Source organism: Acomys russatus, chromosome 16 (genome assembly GCF_903995435.1).
Source record: "Acomys russatus chromosome 16, mAcoRus1.1, whole genome shotgun sequence".
Lineage (NCBI taxonomy): Eukaryota > Metazoa > Chordata > Mammalia > Rodentia > Muridae > Acomys > Acomys russatus.
This window is the reverse complement of record NC_067152.1, coordinates 41,335,836-41,353,371: the sequence shown is the minus strand read 5'-3', so window position 1 is coordinate 41,353,371 and position 17,536 is coordinate 41,335,836. Positions and strand designations below refer to the sequence as shown.

At 49.3% G+C, this 17,536-nt stretch overlaps 1 protein-coding gene across 1 annotated transcript; it reads left to right on the top strand.

The window, feature by feature from the left end:
- Positions 1–761: 761 nt before the first annotated feature.
- Slc25a19 (solute carrier family 25 member 19) lies at positions 762–17,028 on the top strand. Its single transcript, XM_051159045.1, has 7 exons — positions 762–875; positions 5,054–5,223; positions 5,400–5,555; positions 8,705–8,875; positions 13,783–13,966; positions 15,060–15,190; positions 16,746–17,028. The coding sequence occupies exons 2-7, from the start codon at positions 5,092–5,094 to the stop codon at positions 16,926–16,928; spliced, it is 957 nt and encodes a 318-aa protein (XP_051015002.1). The 5' UTR covers positions 762–875; positions 5,054–5,091; the 3' UTR covers positions 16,929–17,028.
- The last annotated feature ends 508 nt before the right edge of the window (positions 17,029–17,536 follow it).

The following is a 17,536-nucleotide window of genomic DNA, read 5'->3' as shown; positions in this document are numbered from 1 at the left end:
GTAAGTAACAAATAAACCATATTTTAAAAAACATGTAAGTAATGATACATTAAGTAGTTGCAGCAAATGACTTTGATCTCAGTTCAGATAAACTTTTGTTTTTAGAGGACTTCTGTACAGAAGGCCCGATCGACCGTCAGGTGGCTAAGCCACCTCGGGAGTGCAGCCCCAGTAAATGGCCTCACCCCAATAGCCTATCTTTTTGTTGTTGTTGTTGATTTTATTTTCGGTTTTCGACACAGGGTTTCTCTGTGTATCTTTGGCTGTCCTGGACTCACTTTGTACACCAGGCTGGCCTCGAACTCGAGATCCACCTGCCTCTGCCTCCCGAGTGCTGGGATTACAGTTTTGCACTGTCGCCACCAACACGCCCCGCCCAATAACCTACCTAACATCGACCTAACCCCAGTCCTCCAGGCTAAAAATGCCAGGCCTCCCGCCAAATTTAGATTATACGGATTCTGAGAACGACACAGTTTTGAAAAAAACGGTCAAGTTCAGCGAGCCCTAAATTACACATCGCCAACTTCAGCGGGCCGAGCCACTGAGAGAGGCTCCTTTAGAAGGTCGTAAAAGCCAGCTTCACCCGCCGCTTTTTTCCGATATCGGGAATACGCACGCGCAAACGCTGAAGGACTACACTCCCAGGAGGCGCTTCGCTTAGTAGGGGAAGACTACATTACCCATCGATACCGCGGCGGTGAGAATGGGTCCTCCTTCCACGTCCACCGATTCGTCCAGCGGTAGCCAGAAGCTGCGCGGTGATTGGCCCAGCAGCCCGTCAGTTACTGGCAAATGCTGTTAAGTTTTGCTGTTGGGTTACACCGAGAGGCAGAGAACTGAGCTTGAGAGCCTTGCCGAACCTGCCATGTCAGGTGAGTGATCTCTGGCTTTGCTCTCCTTCCAGTACTCTCGGGGACACCTTCTGTGTCGGAGCACAGAAGGGCAGGTATCCACGGGGCGGGGGATGGATGCTCACGTGGCACACCTGACCCCAGGAGCATCTTCAGGGACACGAATGGCGAATCCCTCCCAGCACCACCACCAGCATCCACATTTGCACATGGGGATATCCACTGCCCGGGACTCAAGGAGAACCCTCCCACCACCACCACCACCGCGTGCGCGCACACACACACACACACCCGGTACGTCTGGACAGTGTACCTACGCGGGGTCATCTGCAGAGCTCCTCAGCAGAACACGTGGGCTCTCGGTTACTCGCCGAAGGACACCTGTCCACCCGACAGGGAAGTCTGCCTGATATAGAAAGGTGAAGAACTCGCTTGCACCTCATGCACTGCCACTCAGGTCAGCAGCCGCCTTGTTTCAGTCCTGCATTATAGTATACAATATATTTTTTTTAATCTGTTTAGATATCAAGGTTATTGGTGCATAGAGATTTTAAATAAGCTGGGGATTCATTTTTCCCTTTATTTATTTTTGTTGTTGGTTTGAGACAGGGTCTCGTGTAACCCAGGCTAGACTCGAACTGAACTTGCTATGTAATTAAGGATGACCTTGAATTCGTGGTCCTCCTTGCCTCCAAACACCCAAGTGCTGGCCAAGTAGGTTTGTGCTTCTTGTAGGGACTGAACCCAGGGCACTATACTAAAAGTAATCCCAAGCCTGATTTTAAAAATGTTTGTGTTTTTGTAGTTTTCTGGAAAACCAACGTTTTAAAACTTTCTCTTTTTCTTTTTCTTTCTTTTTCTCGCCCCCCCCCCCCCCACCAGACAGGGTTTCTCTGTTTAACCTTGACTGTCCTGGACTCACTTTGTAGACTAGGCTGGCCTCGAACTCAGAGAAATCTGCCTCCCTCTACCTCCCTGAGTGCTGGGATCACAGACACGCACCACTGGAACTGGCTTGGAGTTGATATTTTAAAAGTTGCCTGTGGTTTGTGGGAGAGCCAGAACTTGAACACAGGTTTTATTTTCTTTCCAGTGTATTTCTTTGTTACTTTGTGTGTGTGTGTGTGTGTGTGTGTGCGTGTGTGTACAGTCACGTATAAAGGTCAGACACAACTTCTGTAGCCAGTTCTCTTCTTTCTCAATGTGGGTCCAAGGGATGGGATTCACTCAGTCTTTAGGCTTGAGAGCGGGCGCCCTCACCCACTACGCCATCTCTATGGCTCTTGTCTTTTCTTTTTTTAGGTAATGGGATTGTAAACTCAGAGTTTTGAGTATACAAGGCAGGGGCTCCACCCCTGAGCTATACTGTGAACCCAGGGACTTGTATGTGCTTGGCTAGCACTGTTCTTTTTGCTCATTTGTTTGTTTTGGTATTTGAGACAAGATTTCTCTGTTACACAGAGCACTGGCTGTCCTGGACTCTCTTTGTAGACCTTGCTGGCCTTGAACTTACAGAGAACCACCTGCCTCTGCTTTGAATTCACAGAGATGCTCTTGCCTTTGCCTCCCGAGTGCTGGAATTAAAGGCGTTGCAAGCCTGGCTTTGTCTAGGTTTTTTGGGATGTGGTCTTATTTGGGCCAGGCAAGATCCACGGCTTTCCTTGTACTCTTTATGTTAAGTGTCCCTCATAGCTAGAACCAGACTTCTTGACTTGTATCTAGCAATGCAGAACTGCTTATTTCTAGAAATCCAGACAGCAGTCTCTCCCACCTTCTGCTTGGCTTGAATGGTGCAGCCACAGGCTGGGCTTCCAGACTGACTCGCTGTCTGCTCAGCTGCTGTGGACACCAAGCCAGGACACCTGCCACTCTGCTTTCTCTTCTGCCCCTCCTAGGCTGCAGGAAACTTGAAACTGTTCAGGACTGAGCAGGCCTGGTCCCCCTGAGATGCTTCAGTGACTTAGTACTCTGCCCTTATTTAACCTGATTCTCCCAGTCTTCTGGAAAGGTTCCAGGGTGAATGAGGGAAGGAAAACAAAACTCAGAGTGGAAGAGTGAAAGTTAGTTACTGTACTTGTTCAAGCTGTGGGTTAATGCGTTGGCCTTTCTAAAGGCTTTGTTTTGTTTTTTAGACAGGGTCTCTGTGTAGCCTTGGCTGTCCTGGACTCACTTTGTAGACTAGGCTAGCTTCGAACTCATGGAAATCTGTCTGCCTCTGCCTCCCCAGTTTACGCCCGGTTTACAGCAACTCTTTTTTTTTTTTTTTAAAGATTTATTTATTTATTGTATACACAGTGTTTTTGTCTGCATGTATGTTTGTGTACCAGAAGAGGGCACTAGATCTCACTATAGATGGTTGTGAGCCACCATGTGGTCGCTGGGAATTGAACTCAGGACCTCTGGAAGAACAGACAGTGCTCTTAACCTCTGAGCCATCTCTCCAGCCCCCTACAGCAACTCTTATAAAGGAAACATTTAACTGGGACAGGCAGGGAGTGTAGTGGTGTGTAGGCAGACGTGGTGCTGGAGAAGCAACCGAGAGTTCTACATCTGGACCTGCAGGGGGCGGGAAGAGAGACACTGGGCCTGGCTTGAACTTCTGAAACTTCAGAGGCCACCTGCAGTGACACACTTTCTCCAGCAGGGTCACACCTCCCAGTAGTACCGCTCCCTATGGGCCTCCGGGTGGGTTCCATTCAGACTACAGCAGGAGCCGGGCGTGGTGGCGCACGCCTTTAATTCCAGCACTTGGGAGGCAGAGGCAGGCTGATCACTGTGAGTTCGAGGCCAGCCTGGTCTACAAAGTGAGTCCAGGACAGCCAAGGCTACACAGAGAAACCCTATCTCGGAAGAAAAAAAAAAAAAAGACTACAACAGGACACTTTGTTTCTGTGTTCTTGCTACATTAGTTGTTACTGACCTGAAATTTGCTCTGGAGGTTGAATTTACAGTGATTCTCCTGCCTCTATCTTTCATGTGCTGACTGAGATTACAATGTAAGGCAACGTGAAGAAGGCATTTTGGATAGTGGTAGCTTGTTGGAGACTATATACATGGGTGTGTGTGTGTGTGTGTGTGTGTGTGTGTGTGTGTGTGTTTCTTTTTTATTTTGTAAGATTTGCATATACTGCTACATGCCAGAAGAGGGCATTAGATCACATTACAGATGGTTGTGAGCCACCATGTGGTTGCTGGGAATTGAACTCAGGACCTCTAGAAGAGTATTCAGTGTTCTTAACCTCTGAGCCATCTCTCCAGCCTGGTTGGGAGCTTTTGTTTGTTTGTTTGTTTTTGTTTTTGTTTTTCGAGACAGGGTTTCTCTATGCACCCTGGCTGTTCTAGACTCACTTTGTAGACCAGGCTGGCTTCGAACTCACAGTGATCCACCTACCTCTGCCTCCCAAGTGCTGGGACTAAAGGCGTGCGCCACCACGCCCGGCTCCGGTTGGGAGCTCTTTTTTTTTTTTTTTTTTTTTTTTTTTTTTTTTTTTTCGGTTTTTTTGAGACAGGGTTTCTCTGTGTAGCCTTGGCCATCCTGGACTCACTTTGTAGACCAGGCTGGCCTCGAACTCACAGCGATCCGCCTGCCTCTGCCTCCCGAGTGCTGGGATTAAAGGCGTGCGCCACCACGCCCGGCTGTTGGTTGGGAGCTCTTAAGGGAGCAGGTTGAAGTAGTCCATGGATACAATCCCAGCATGTGGCGTGCGCCCCCCATGCCCAGCTTGTTTGTTTCTGAGACGGGGTTTCTCTGTGTAGTCATGACCATCTGGAACTTGCTTTGTAAACCATGCTGACCTCAGATGTTTCTCCCTCTCAAGTACTGGGACTAAAGTCCTGGGCCACCACTGCCTGGGTCTACAGTTTTCCGTCCTAATACTGGGAGGACAGGAAACAGTATCCCACAGGAGGAAGGCTACAAAAGCCAGTGCTGGGCCGGGCGGTGATGGTGCACGCCTTTAATCCCAGCACTCGGGAGGCAGAGGCAGGTGGCGGATCGCTGTGAGTTCGAGACCAGCTTGGTCTACAAAGTGAGTCTAGGACAGCCAAGGCTACACAGAGAAACCCTGTCTTGAAAAACAAACAAACTAAAAGGCCAATGCCTTAGGCAGCTGGGCAGGGAGGGCTGCTACAAGGAAGGGGTGCTTGAGGAGAGGCCCAAAGGGACTTGTCTTTATGTACTCTGTGGCTTTTACACTTAGCTTGATACTCATGGACGTTGGATGGACAAGAGGCAGGGATGGTCGGCTATGATGCCAAGGCAGATGTCAGAAGTAACTCCAAGTTGGAGGTGGCGGTGGCAGGATCAGTGTCAGGATTTGTCACACGTGCCCTGATCAGCCCTTTGGACGTCATCAAGATCCGTTTCCAGGTACCCTTTCCCTCTGTTCCCTGTAATGGGATAGGGGGCTGGTTTAGTCCTGCTTGCAAAGGCAGTTCCTAAAACTTGAAATTTTGTCAAGGTGAGGTGTTTCATTTTCTTTGATTTTTTTTTCCCCCTTGTCACTTGCCCAACCCACTCCTGACCTTTTACACTTTAATCCCCAGCTCCAGATTGAACGCCTGTGTCCAAGTGACCCCAACGCCAAATACCACGGAATCTTCCAGGCAGCCAAGCAGATCCTGCAGGAGGAGGGCCCAACAGCCTTCTGGAAAGGACATGTGCCAGCCCAGATTCTGTCTGTAGGCTACGGAGCTGTCCAAGTAGGTAGCAGGGAACCTGGCCAGGTCCTTGGGGTCACGTTGCTCCATGGAGCAGAGAAAGGGTGAGACAAGTAAGGACATTGCTTTTGGTGGCAATCCCCACGCCGCCCACTTGCTCTCATGGGAAATCTGCTCGGAGCATGTGAGGATGTCATCAGTTAGCCATACCTTAGGCCTTCCCTCTCCACAGCCTGTTTTCTTTCTCTGACCCTGCCCCAAGTAATACTAAGGAATGCCCTCTTTTTTTTTAAATGTCAAGTTGCGTTTTGTTTATTTCTTCAGGGGGAGGTGTGCCTACTACACGATTTCTGCCAAGGTATCAAGGTCAGAGGACAGTTTGTAGGAGTCAGTTTTCTCCTGTTGTGTGGGTCCTCGGGCTCAGAGGGTGGGGGTGGGGGGGTTTATTGTTTTGATTTTGGGGTTTTTTTTTTTGAGACAGGTTCTCTCTATGTAGCCCTGTCTATTCTAGAACTCTGTGTAGAACAGGCTAGTCTAGAACTCACAGAGATCCCTGCCTCTGCCTCTGCCTCCCAAGTTCTGGGATTAAAGACACTGTGCCTGGCTGGGGTCCAGGGATTCGAACTCAGGTTGTCAGGCTTGGCTGCAAGCACTATTACCCACTGATACCTTCACCAGGTGCTTCTCTTGGACCTCACTGGTGCATAAGAGGAATATATAGCAGGTGCCATAGGATTGCAGGACAGCTGCCAGGACCCATGACTGTTCATGGTGGGGTGACAAGTAACACACAGGCTTCCATTTCTGATCCATCCTTCCTTTAGCTGAGTGCCAGTGTGGGTCATGGTATACGTATGTAGTAAGGTTTGGCAGGGGTGACAATGATGTTTCATCCCTGTAAATGCACACCATGGGCCTGGCCCCTCACACCTGTCCTCTAAGGTAGTCGTGTTGTCTTTCTAGTTCTACAAAGGGAAGGCTATAACTGAGAAGGCTTATTCAGTTAGTCAGCCAAAGTCATGGCAAAGTGGCTGAGGGGCACCCAACATAGTGGGAGAACATGGAGCACCACCATAGCAGGCTTGTGCATGAGAAGTCCTGGCTTTGATGCCCGCAATGATAGATAGATGGAAGGCTTTAATCCCAGCACTCGGGAGGCAGAGGCAGGCGGATCACTGAGTTCGAGGCCAGCCTGGTCCACAAAGTGAGTCCAGGACAGCCAAGGCTACACAGAGAAACCCTGTCTCGAAAAACAAAACAAAAAGAAGCTAGATGGAGAGAAAGAGAGAGAGAGAGAGAGAGAGAGAGAGAGAGGGAGGGAGAGAGAGAGATAAGAGAAAGTGGCAGGGCAGGGTCCTCCTTAGGAAGCCAGGCTCAGAGTGGTCCCTGCTCCTCTGGCCCTCTCACATGCTGTGCTCACGTCCAGATCCTACCACTCTGGCAAGTCTGTGTGTCCCATGGTCTTACATGACACACGGCTAGCAGTGCACATGTGAAGGAAATGTGGCAGCAGGGTGGTGCCAGGAAGCCTAGCTGGCCAGAGGTGACGGGGAGGCTGTGGCTGTGAGGGAATGTGCTGTCAACAGAGGCGCGAGATTGATTCTCTGCGCTGTGGATCAGATAACGACTGGCTTTCCCTCGGTCGCAGAAAAGTAGTGAATAAGTGGAGTTTTCAACATCTTCCAAGCCTGGCACGATGACACAATGCTGCAATCCTAGCACTTGGGGACCAAGGTAGAAGGAAAAACATCATGCAAGGTCATCCTGGTCTATATCGCAAGTTCTAGGCCAGCCAGGCCTCCACACCCCATGGTGCTAACTGAGAGTACTAACACTAAACATAAAACTACAAAACACTTCTCTCTGTGCACTCTCTTCTTCTCTCTCTCTCTCTCTCTCTCTCTCTCTCTCTCTCTCTCTCTCTCTGTATGTGTATGTGTGTGTGTGTATGTGTATGTGTGTACACATGTGTCCATCTGTGTTTGTATCTGTATGTATGCGTATACATGTAGGTCAGAAATAAGTTTTCTTCACTCTCCACTATTTTTGTTTTTGTTTTTTTCTTTTTTCTAAGACAGGGTTTCTCTATGTAGCCCTGCTGCCCTGGCTGTCCTTAACTAACCAGGCTAAGCTCGAACTCACAGAGATCTTCCTGCCTTTACTTCCTGAGTGCTGGGACTAAAGGTGTGCGCCACCACTCCCGGCTTCCCCTGAACCTGGGCTCACTGACTTGGTTAGACAGGCGTACCACCACAAGCCGTACTGTACACCACAAACCACACCGACCCTGCTGCCTCCACTCCGAGATAGAGGAGCTGGACCTCAGGGCCTTGTGTTGGCAAGTGATCTCCCACCCACCACACCATAGCCTGCTCCATAACCTTTCTGGTTTTCACTTTTAAAGAGTCGTGTGTTTGTGAGTGGGGTATTGTGTGCACATAAGTGCTGGTGCCCACAGAGGCATCAGATCCCCTGGAGCTGGAGTGACAGGCAGTGGTGAACTTCCAGACAGGCTACTAGGAGCTGAATTCTGCTTTTATGCACTGAGCCATCTGTCCAGCCCCCTTTCTTTTCTATTCTTTTGTTTGTTTTTTTGTTTTTCGAGACAGGGTATCCTCTGTGTAGCCCTTGGCTGTCCTGGACTCACTTTGTAGATCAGGCTGGCCTCGAACTCACAGCAATCTGCCTGCCTAGTGCTGAGATTAAAGGCATGCGCCCAGCTTCTTTTTTTTTTTTTTTTTTTTTTAATATTCTTTTTTTGTTTTTTAAAGATTTTATTTATTATTATATATACAATGCTCTGCCTGCGTTACACCTGCCTGCCAGAAGCAGGCATCAGATCACATACAGATGGTTGTGAGCCACCATGTGGTTGCTGGGAGTTGAACTCAGGATCTCTGGAAGAGCAAACAGTGCTGTTAGCCTCTGAGCCATCTCTCCAGCCCCAGACTCCTTTCTTAACCCGGCATACTGGCTTGACTCAAGTGGATAAGAAATGGCATTTGGGGGCTGGAGAAACCCCCATCTATATCCTCTCATGCCCTCCTCTGGCATGTAGATGTACATGCAGATAGAACACTCATAAATAAATAAATAAATGGCATCTGGGTTAGTCTTTCTTTCTACTTTGCCCCTGTTGGAGGGGACTTCTTCTCAGCTTGTCCTCAATGGCTTTCCACTTACTTTTGCAGTTTTTGTCATTTGAAGAACTGACTGAGCTGCTTTACAGAGCCAACTGGTCTAATGCCCACCAGTTCTCAGCACACTTTATATGTGGCGGCCTGTCTGCTGGGGCAGCCACCCTTACCGTGCACCCTGTGGATGTCCTGCGCACCCGCCTCGCAGCTCAGGGGGAGCCCAAGGTGAGCAGTGAGGCCCAGACAAGGGGAGCCTGGGTGGGGCAAGAGCCCAGGAGTTGGGGCGCTTGTCACTTCATTAAGCCAAACTGGGGTGCCTTGCATTCTCAGCGCAGCTGCCAGTTGTAAAGCTTGTAAGTAGGACTGTATTTTGCAAGGTGTCTTGTGTCCATTTCTCCCTGTAGCTCACAGACTTCCTGAGGAGTCTGAGCCCACAGGGGCAAAACAACAAATGAGTATCTAGCAGTGGGCTGGATGGAGGCAGGCATCTAGGGATCTGGGACTCAGGAGCTCTTGGCCATAATATCCTGAGGGTTTCCTCAAAGAATGGGTCAAAGGAGATGGTGCAGGTGAGTCAGTCTCCAGGAAGAACTTACTGGAAGCCGTGGGCCAGGCCTTTGCCTCTTGGTGTGATGAAATACTCTGATAAAAGCAGCTTAAGGGAGAATGGCCTTATTTTGGCTCACAGTTCAAGGGTGCTGTCTGCCGTGGTGAAGAAGCCTGTAGCCAGGAGCAGGAGGCAGCTGGTCACACTGCATCTGTAGCACCAGGAAGCAGAAATGATGACTGCCTCTGCCCAGCTGGCTTTCTCCTTTGTATACAGTCCAGACCCAAGGCCGTGGATGGTGTGGGGCTTCCACCTCAGCTAACCTGATGCTCATGCCTCACGGCCATGTCCAGAGTCATGTCTCCTAGGTGATGCCACATCTGGATCCTGCCAACTTAGTGATAATATCAACCTCACATCCTGAATCAGACCTCCTGACCTTTGCTTCCTGGGCGTGTTCAAGGATAACAATGTTAGGGGCTGGGAAGATGGCTCAGTGCTTAGGAGCTCTTGCAGAGGGCCCGGGTTGGGTTCCCAGCACCCACATGGCCGCTCACAACCATCTTAACTCCAGTTCCAGGGGATCCACTTGTCTCTGTAGGCACCAGGCAGGCACATGGTATACATGCATACATGCATACAGACACTCACACACATATAAACCTTATTTATTTAAAGCAAGAGAAAAATATCCTGCTTTAAAAAAAAAAAAAGTAGAATATCATAAATAGCTAGGCTTGAGGTGGAGACAGGAGGATTCATGGATAGTTCAAGGACAGCTTGGACCACAGAGTGAGATCCTATCTTAAAAATAACACACACACGCGCACACACACACACACACACACACACACACACACACACACACACACACACACAAGCAAGCAACCCCAAAACACAAAAGGGAAAAAAGATAGCAGCCTCACACGTATTGCTGGAGTCCTGGTAGTACATACATAGAGGCTAAAATGGGAAGGTTGATTGAGTTCAGGAGTTTGAGGACACCTCAGCATTGTAGTGAGACTGTGCCTCAAAAACAAACAAACAGAGCAGGAGCTGGCAAGATGGCACCTTGCTGCCAAGCCTAATGACCCAAGTTCGATCTCTGGAATCCATACACTAGGAAAGAACCAACCCCTGCGTTTTGTCCTCTGCCTACTACATGTGCAGAGTCTGTCCAGGCCCACACACGAGAAATAAACAGAGCGGCTGGAGAGTTACCTTAGTGTTCAGAGCCATGGCATCTTTTCTAGAGGGCCCAGGTTCAGTTCCCAGCACCCATGGGCATCCCAACCACCTGTAGCTCCTTTCCCTGGGGACCCAAAGCCACTTTCTGCCCTCTGCAGGCACTGTATGTGAGAAACACCCACAGGCAGAAAACCGTGTCCTAGGGCTTCTGCTGCTGCAGTGAAACACACCCAAAAGCAAGCTGGGGAGGAAAGGGTTCATTTCAGCTTACCCTTCCATGCCGCTAGTGATCATTAAAGGAAGGCAGGGCAGTGTGCTGCTTACTGGCTTGCTTCCCCTCACCTTGCTCAGCCTGATGCTTTAGAGCCTAGGACCACCAGCCCAGGGGTGGCCCCACCCCCAATGGGCAGGGCCCTCCCACATCAATCACTAACTAAGGGGCATATTCTCTGTTGTGGGTCCTTTTCAGATAACTCATTTGTGTGTCAAATAGATATAAGACTAATCAGAGAAACCTTGTCTCAAAAAAAAAAAAAAAAAAAAAAAAGAAAGAAAGAAAGAAAGACTAACCAGCTTAACACTCATACACATAAAAGTAAAAAAATGTAAAAATTCAGGTTGGAGAAGATGGCTCAGTAGATAAGAGCACTGTCTGCTCTTCCAGAGGTCCTGAGTTCAATTCCCAGCAACCACATGGTGGCTCACAACTATCTAAACTGGAGTCTGGTGCCCTCTTCTGGCCTGCAAGTATACATGCAGATAGAGCACTCATACATAAAATAGATAAATATTTTTTTTAAATGTTAAGAATTCAGGGCGAGGCATGGTGGTGGATACCTTTAATTCCAGCACTTGAGAGGCAGAGGCAGGCGGATCACTGTGAGTTCGAGGTCAGCCTAATCTACAAAGTGAGTCCAGGACAGCCAAGACTACACAGAGAAACCTTGTCTCAGGAAGAAAAAAAAAATTCTTTTAGAAATACCAGTATATGAGTCTTTTTTGTCCATCCATCCTTATGGCCACATTGCTGGGGAGAGGACATTTTGTCTAGGAATGGTTCTGGTTTTGCCTGGCCTTTGTGTTAATTCAGGATGGAGTCTCTGGTTGGAAAACATTCGGATGATATTTTGGTTGCAAAGAGTGAAGTCCTGTAGGAACAGCCTGGTAGATAAGGATTGGGGAAGAAGAGCTAAGTAACTGTGCATGATAACTCATTGGAAAATTGGAGGCCTGGGTGATGGCCTTGGTGGAGAAAATGGGATGCGCGTTCAGTCAGTCTCAGAGGTGGGATGGCTCCTGGGCTAGAGGGAAGATGGCTGGTGGCAACCTGACATCTCCTGTACTTCCTGTTACTTCCCGACCTTTGGTGAAAGATCATAGGAAGAGAAAGGTGGCAACAGTATTGAGGGAGAGGAGCGTCTTACCTCTGCTAACTAGTTGCAGGAGGGCACGCGGTCTGGGCTAAGCTGCCCGCGCTCACACAAGACCCCCCATCACCAAATCTTTTTGTTTGTTTGTTTTTTGTTTTAATTTTTAAATTTAATTTTATTAATTTATTCTTATCACATCTCAATGGTTATCCCATCCCTTGGACCCTCCCATTCCTCCTTCCCTCCCATTTTCCCCTTACTCCCTTCCACCAAATCTTTTTTTTTGGGGGGGGGGGGGACTTTTCCTTGTTTGTTTTTCTAGAGACAGGATTTCTCTGTATAGCCTTGGCTGTCCTGGACTTATTTTGTAGACCAGGCTGGCCTCAAACTCATACCTACCTGCCTGCCTCTGCCTCCCAAGTGCTGGGATGAAAGGCATGCGCCACCAACCCCGGCCTTCTGAGAATCATTGAACATGTTCTTCTAATATCTTTTTGTTTTGTTTTGTTTTTTGTTTTTCCGAATCAGGGTTTCTCTGTGTAGCCTTGGCTGTCCTGGACTCGCTTTGTAGACCAGGCTGGCCTTGAACTCAGAGATCCACCTGCCTCTGCTTCCTAGAGTACTGGGATCACAGGCAAGTGCCACTGTGCCCAGTGAACACGTTCTTTTAAAGTTTTATTTTGTTTTATGTATATGGGTGTTTTTTTTTTTTTAAGATTTATTTTTTATGTATACAATGTTCTGCCTGCATGTGTGACCGCCCACCAGAAGAGGGCACCAGATCTCATAGAAGGTTGTGAGCCACCATGTGGTTGTTGGGAATTGAACTCAGGATCTCTGGAAGAGCAGACAAGTGCTCTTAACCTCTGAGCCATCTCTCCAGCCCATGTATGGGTATTTTGTGCCTGTGCACTGTGAGTGTGTGAGGTGCCTGCACACTCAGCATGGGATCCTCTGGAAATGGTGAGGTGTCTGGTGGGTGCTGGTAACTAAATCTGGGTCCTCTACAAGAGCAGAAAGTGTTCTTACCTGCTCTCTAGACACAGAGCACAATTGTTTATATGCTCAGAAATTGTCAGAAAGCTACACCTTTTTAATTAGGTTATTTATTCTGGAGACAGGGTGTCCCAAAGTTGTTCAAACTAAGCTCATCTGTAGCCCTTGCCAGCCTTCAACTTGCTATGCAGACCATGCTGGCCTTAAACTCATAGGGATCCACCTGTCTCTGCCTTTTGAGTGTCAAGGTTAAAGGTGTGCACCACCATCTATGCTCTGTTGGCCTCAAACTTTTTTTTTAAGATTTATTTTTATGTGTATGAGTGTTTTGCCCACATATATGTCCATAACATGCATGCATGTCCATGCAGTGTTCACAGAGGCCAGAAGAGAGTGTTGGATACCCTGGAACTGGAGTTTAAGACAGCTGTTAGCTGAGCCGGCCGTGGTGGTGCACGCCTTTAATCCCAGCACTTGGGAGGCAGGCAGAGGCAGGCGAATTGCTGTGAGTTCAAGGCCAACCTGGTCTACAAAGTGAGTCTAGGACAGCCAAGGCTACACAGAGAAACCCTGTCTCAAAAAAAGGGGGTGGGGAAGACAGTCGTTAGCTGTTGTGCTGGTAGGAACCGAACCTAGGTCCTCTGGAAGAGAAGCAAGTTCTCCTAACCGCTGAGCCATCTCTTCAGGCCCTGACGCTCCTGCTTCCATCAGCTAAGTGCTTGGACTCCGGTGTGTCTGACCACACCCACCCGCCCTTTTGAATTTTTGTTTTGTTTTGAGATAGGGTCCTTAAATAGGCCCAGGTTGGCCTTGAACAGAATATGTAGTCCAGGCTGACTTTGAACTCCTGATCCTCCTGCCTCTACCTCTCAAGTGCTAGGACCACAACATGTGCCACCACCCCCATCCCTCCCCCTCCCCCCTTACTCTTCATAGGAAAAGTTACAATCCCAGCAGCTGGGTTTCAGATGGGAAGAAAAAGATGAAGCCATCTCGTACAACTTCCTCACATTGTGTGTGTACATGTGCAGATCTATAAGACCCTACGAGAGGCCATATTGACCATGTACAGGACCGAGGGCCCCTTGGTCTTCTACAAAGGCTTGGCCCCCACGGTGATCGCCATCTTCCCCTATGCGGGTCTGCAGTTCTCTTGCTACCGTTCCTTGAAACGTGCCTACGACTGGCTCATCCCGCCAGATGGAAAACAGACAGGTGAGGGGTCCCCAGCCTAGCCTGGGCCACAGCCTCTGCAGCTGGAAAGACAATGGTTTTCCTGTCCTGAGCTAAGGCCTGCAGTCTGCACTTGGCTCTGTGGTAGAGCCAGAGGAACAAGCTGAGAGAGCGCTTCCTTCTGGCTCTTACACACTCTCCCCTGGACTTCTGGAAGCATGTCTTTTTCCAGTGAAGGGTACTGGTTTTCTTTTTCTTTTTTGTCCGCAGCCCAATTTTCAAATCCTCCCCTTTTTTCTTTTTTCTTTTTTTTTGGTTTTTTGAGACGGGGGTGGGGGGGGTGGGGGGGGTACTTTTGTAGTCCTAGCTGGCCTCGAACTTACAGAGATCCACCTGCCTCTACCTCCCAAATGCTAGGATTACAGATGTGCACCACCATGCCCAGGCCTCTCTTCATTTTATTTTTTTTTTTTTCTTGTTTGGTGGGGAGAGGAACACGCTGTTTCCACACCCATTGTGGACTCAGGCTCTGGGTCTCAGGGTGGGAATACCGCACAGGACCCTGCGGCCCAGCGGGCTAATCCCCTGTTGTCATTCTCGCTGCACTGCCTGGGTCTGGCTCCGCTGGTGGTCAGGTTCCCTTCTGAGAAGCAAGAATATCTGTGGGCTTTTGTTCTGTGATGGAGTATATGTGTGGGTGTTGCCGGTCTGCATGTATGTCTGTGCACCATGTGTGGTGTGTGCCTGGTGTCCTTGGAGGCAAGAAGAGGTCATTGGATCCCCTGGAACTGGGGTCACAGGCCGTTGTGAGTCACCATATGGTGCTGGGAATGGAATCCAGGCCCTCTGGAAAAGCAGCAGGGCTCTTAACTGGTGAGCCATCTCTCCAGCCCTAGTGTGTTTTTTTTACTATTTATGCGTCTGCATGTGTGTACGCTGTATGTGTGGAGGAGTACCCAAGGAGGCTAGAAGGTTCCCTGGAGTTGTAGTTAGAAGCAGTTGTGAGCTGCCTTGGTTTTGCTGGAAGCGCAATGGCTGCTCTAAAACCCCGAGCGGTCCCTTGGGCCCCGTCACGTCATCTACCATCCACTGCAGTTTTCTCACCCTTCTCTACACCATGATGTCTTTGGTTCAGGGAACCTTAAAAACCTGCTCTGTGGCTGTGGATCTGGAGTCATCAGCAAGACCCTTACATACCCGCTGGACCTCTTCAAGAAGCGTCTGCAGGTGATGGGGTTCGAGCATGCCCGGTCTGCCTTTGGCCAGGTGAGCCGTGCCACGCCGCCATCAGCTGCTTGCACTCAGTGGACGGTGAGGGAGTGGCAGCAGTGATGCTGATCCCTCCTCTTGTCTTCCGCAGCCTTGCTTCTTTGCATAAACACATGTGCACATTTTAAGAAGAATAAGGTTAGCCTGGCAGTAGCCTTTAATCTCAGCACTTGGGAGGCAGAGGCAGGCAGATCTCTGTAATTCCAAGGCCAGTCTGGTCTACAGAGTGAGTTCCAGGACAGCCAGGGATACACCAAGAATCCCTGTCTCGGAAAAAATAAATAAAAAGTGAGGTTACACAATGCAAGGTTTTGTAACCTTTTTTTTTTCTATTTACCAGTGTGTCCTGAAGAGACTTTTTGAATTTAGACTGGGAGAGACTGTGAGAGCCCAGGACAGAGGCCTTCTTCTCCCTGCTGGAAACTGCTGTGCTCTGTCTGGTTGGAGGGAGGGCGCTCATGGAGGGCCATTGAGAGCTAAATGTTGAAATGCCTTGAATACCAGACTTGGAACTTGGACGTGGTGCTGGATGGTGGTCTTCTTATCGTAGGGGAGCACAACACAGGGACATTGAACAAACTGACAGCAGTTCATGGTATCACCTCACAGCAGGGAGGACAGATTAGAGGTGGGCACACGTTGGGGAAGATCTAGTGATAGCCTGATTCAGACCTGTTTCCCAAGGGGACCAAGTGAAAATGAGGTGAAGACTAAAGATGGCCCAGGGCTATCCCTGCATCCACAGGAACCACTCATAGTTACTTTCTCACCAGGAAGGAGCCCTGTCCAGCTGCTGACCCAGGCCCTTCATCAGCTAAGCCTAACTTAGCCCACGTGCCCTAGAAAGAATAAAGAGCTCCCTCATCAAACAAGCAGTTACTGGGAGCTGTGTTATGCCAGGCGAATCCTTGTTTTTTATTTCTTTTTTATGTCTTTCTTAAAGATTTATTCATTTACTAGGCCGGGCATGGTGGCGCACGCCTTTAATCCCAGCACTCGGGAGGCAGAGGCAGGTGGATCGCTGTGAGTTCGAGGCCAGCCTGGACTACAAAGTAAGTCCAGGACAGCCAAGGCTACACAGAGAAACTCTGTCTCAAAACAAAACAAAACAAAACAAAAAATTTATTCATTTAAAAAAAGAAAGATTTATTCATTTATTATTTATATAGTGTTCTGCTTGTATGTACATCTGCAAACCACAAGAGGGCACCAGATCTCATTACAGATGGTTGTGAGCCACCATGTGGCTGCTAGGAATTGAACTCAGGACCTTTGGAAGAGCAGACAGTGCTTTTAACTGCTGAGCCATCTCTCCAGCCCTTCTTTTTTATTTTACTTGTTTTGTTTTTTGTTTTCTTTTTCATTTTTTCGAGATGTGTAGCCTTGGCTGTCCTGGACTCGCTTTGTAGACTAGGCTGGCCTCCAACTCACAGCCACCCGCCTGCCTCTGCCTCCCGAGGTCTGGGATTACAGGCGTGTGCCACCGCACCCCACCAACCACCCTACTGAATTCTTGTTTTAATCACTGCTTCCTACACCTTCCTCTCCCCAGGTGCGGAGCTACAGGGGCCTCCTGGACCTCACGAAACAGGTGCTACAAGATGAAGGCACCAAGGGCTTCTTCAAGGGCCTGTCCCCCAGCCTGCTGAAGGCTGCGCTCTCCACGGGCTTCATGTTCTTCTGGTATGAGCTCTTCTGTAACCTCTTCCACTGCATAAGGAGAAAAGACAGATAGCTGGGAGACAGGAGGGGCCCACAGCCTCTCCCCCACCAGGACTTGCTCCGAGCTCCTCCTGAATGACGGCCGGCCGCTGCCTGACTGGTCTCCTAGGCCAGCCACCGAGAGCCGGGAAGAACCATCCAGAGTCAAAGGTGGAAGGACAAGGGCCTTTCCTGAAAAGGTGGCAAAGAAGGGAGTGTTGGGCTGTAGAAAGAAGGCCACTGAGAAGGTGCCTGGCACATCTCGCCCAACCCAAAAGGAATCGGCCATCCCCTACTTTGTAGTCCTGTTTTTGGGGAGAACTCTCCCAGTCTGGGATCACACTTGAGTGCCGAGGGATGGGACTGAGCTCTTTGCAGAATTCTAACCCCCACAACTTGGTCTGTTACTCCTACCAGCTTATTTAATAGACATTAAAGCAAAAGGCACATTACTTAACGTCACTTTGTAGCTCCTCTTAGGAACCACATCCCAGCTGAGGGAGGAGGATGGGAGAGGCCTTTCTGGCTTCTCCTGAGTGCAGCCATGCTCCTCAGCTTGAGGGGAGAGCCTCGTGGGCAGCTTCTGAACTGCCAGGCCCAGACCTTTGTGGCTGTAAGGTTCCAGGACAGGACGGCAAGGCA

What these genes read in the sequence shown, in the direction of transcription:
- Slc25a19 (XM_051159045.1), top strand. Translation starts at nt 5,092, where the DNA reads ATGGTCGGCTATGATGCCAAGGCAGATGTCAGAAGTAACTCCAAGTTG. An exon ending in TCATCAAGATCCGTTTCCAG is followed by an intron (nt 5,224 to 5,399) that starts GTACCCTTTCCC and finishes TTTAATCCCCAG; the next exon opens with CTCCAGATTGAACGCCTGTG. An exon ending in CCCGGTCTGCCTTTGGCCAG is followed by an intron (nt 15,191 to 16,745) that starts GTGAGCCGTGCC and finishes TCCTCTCCCCAG; the next exon opens with GTGCGGAGCTACAGGGGCCT.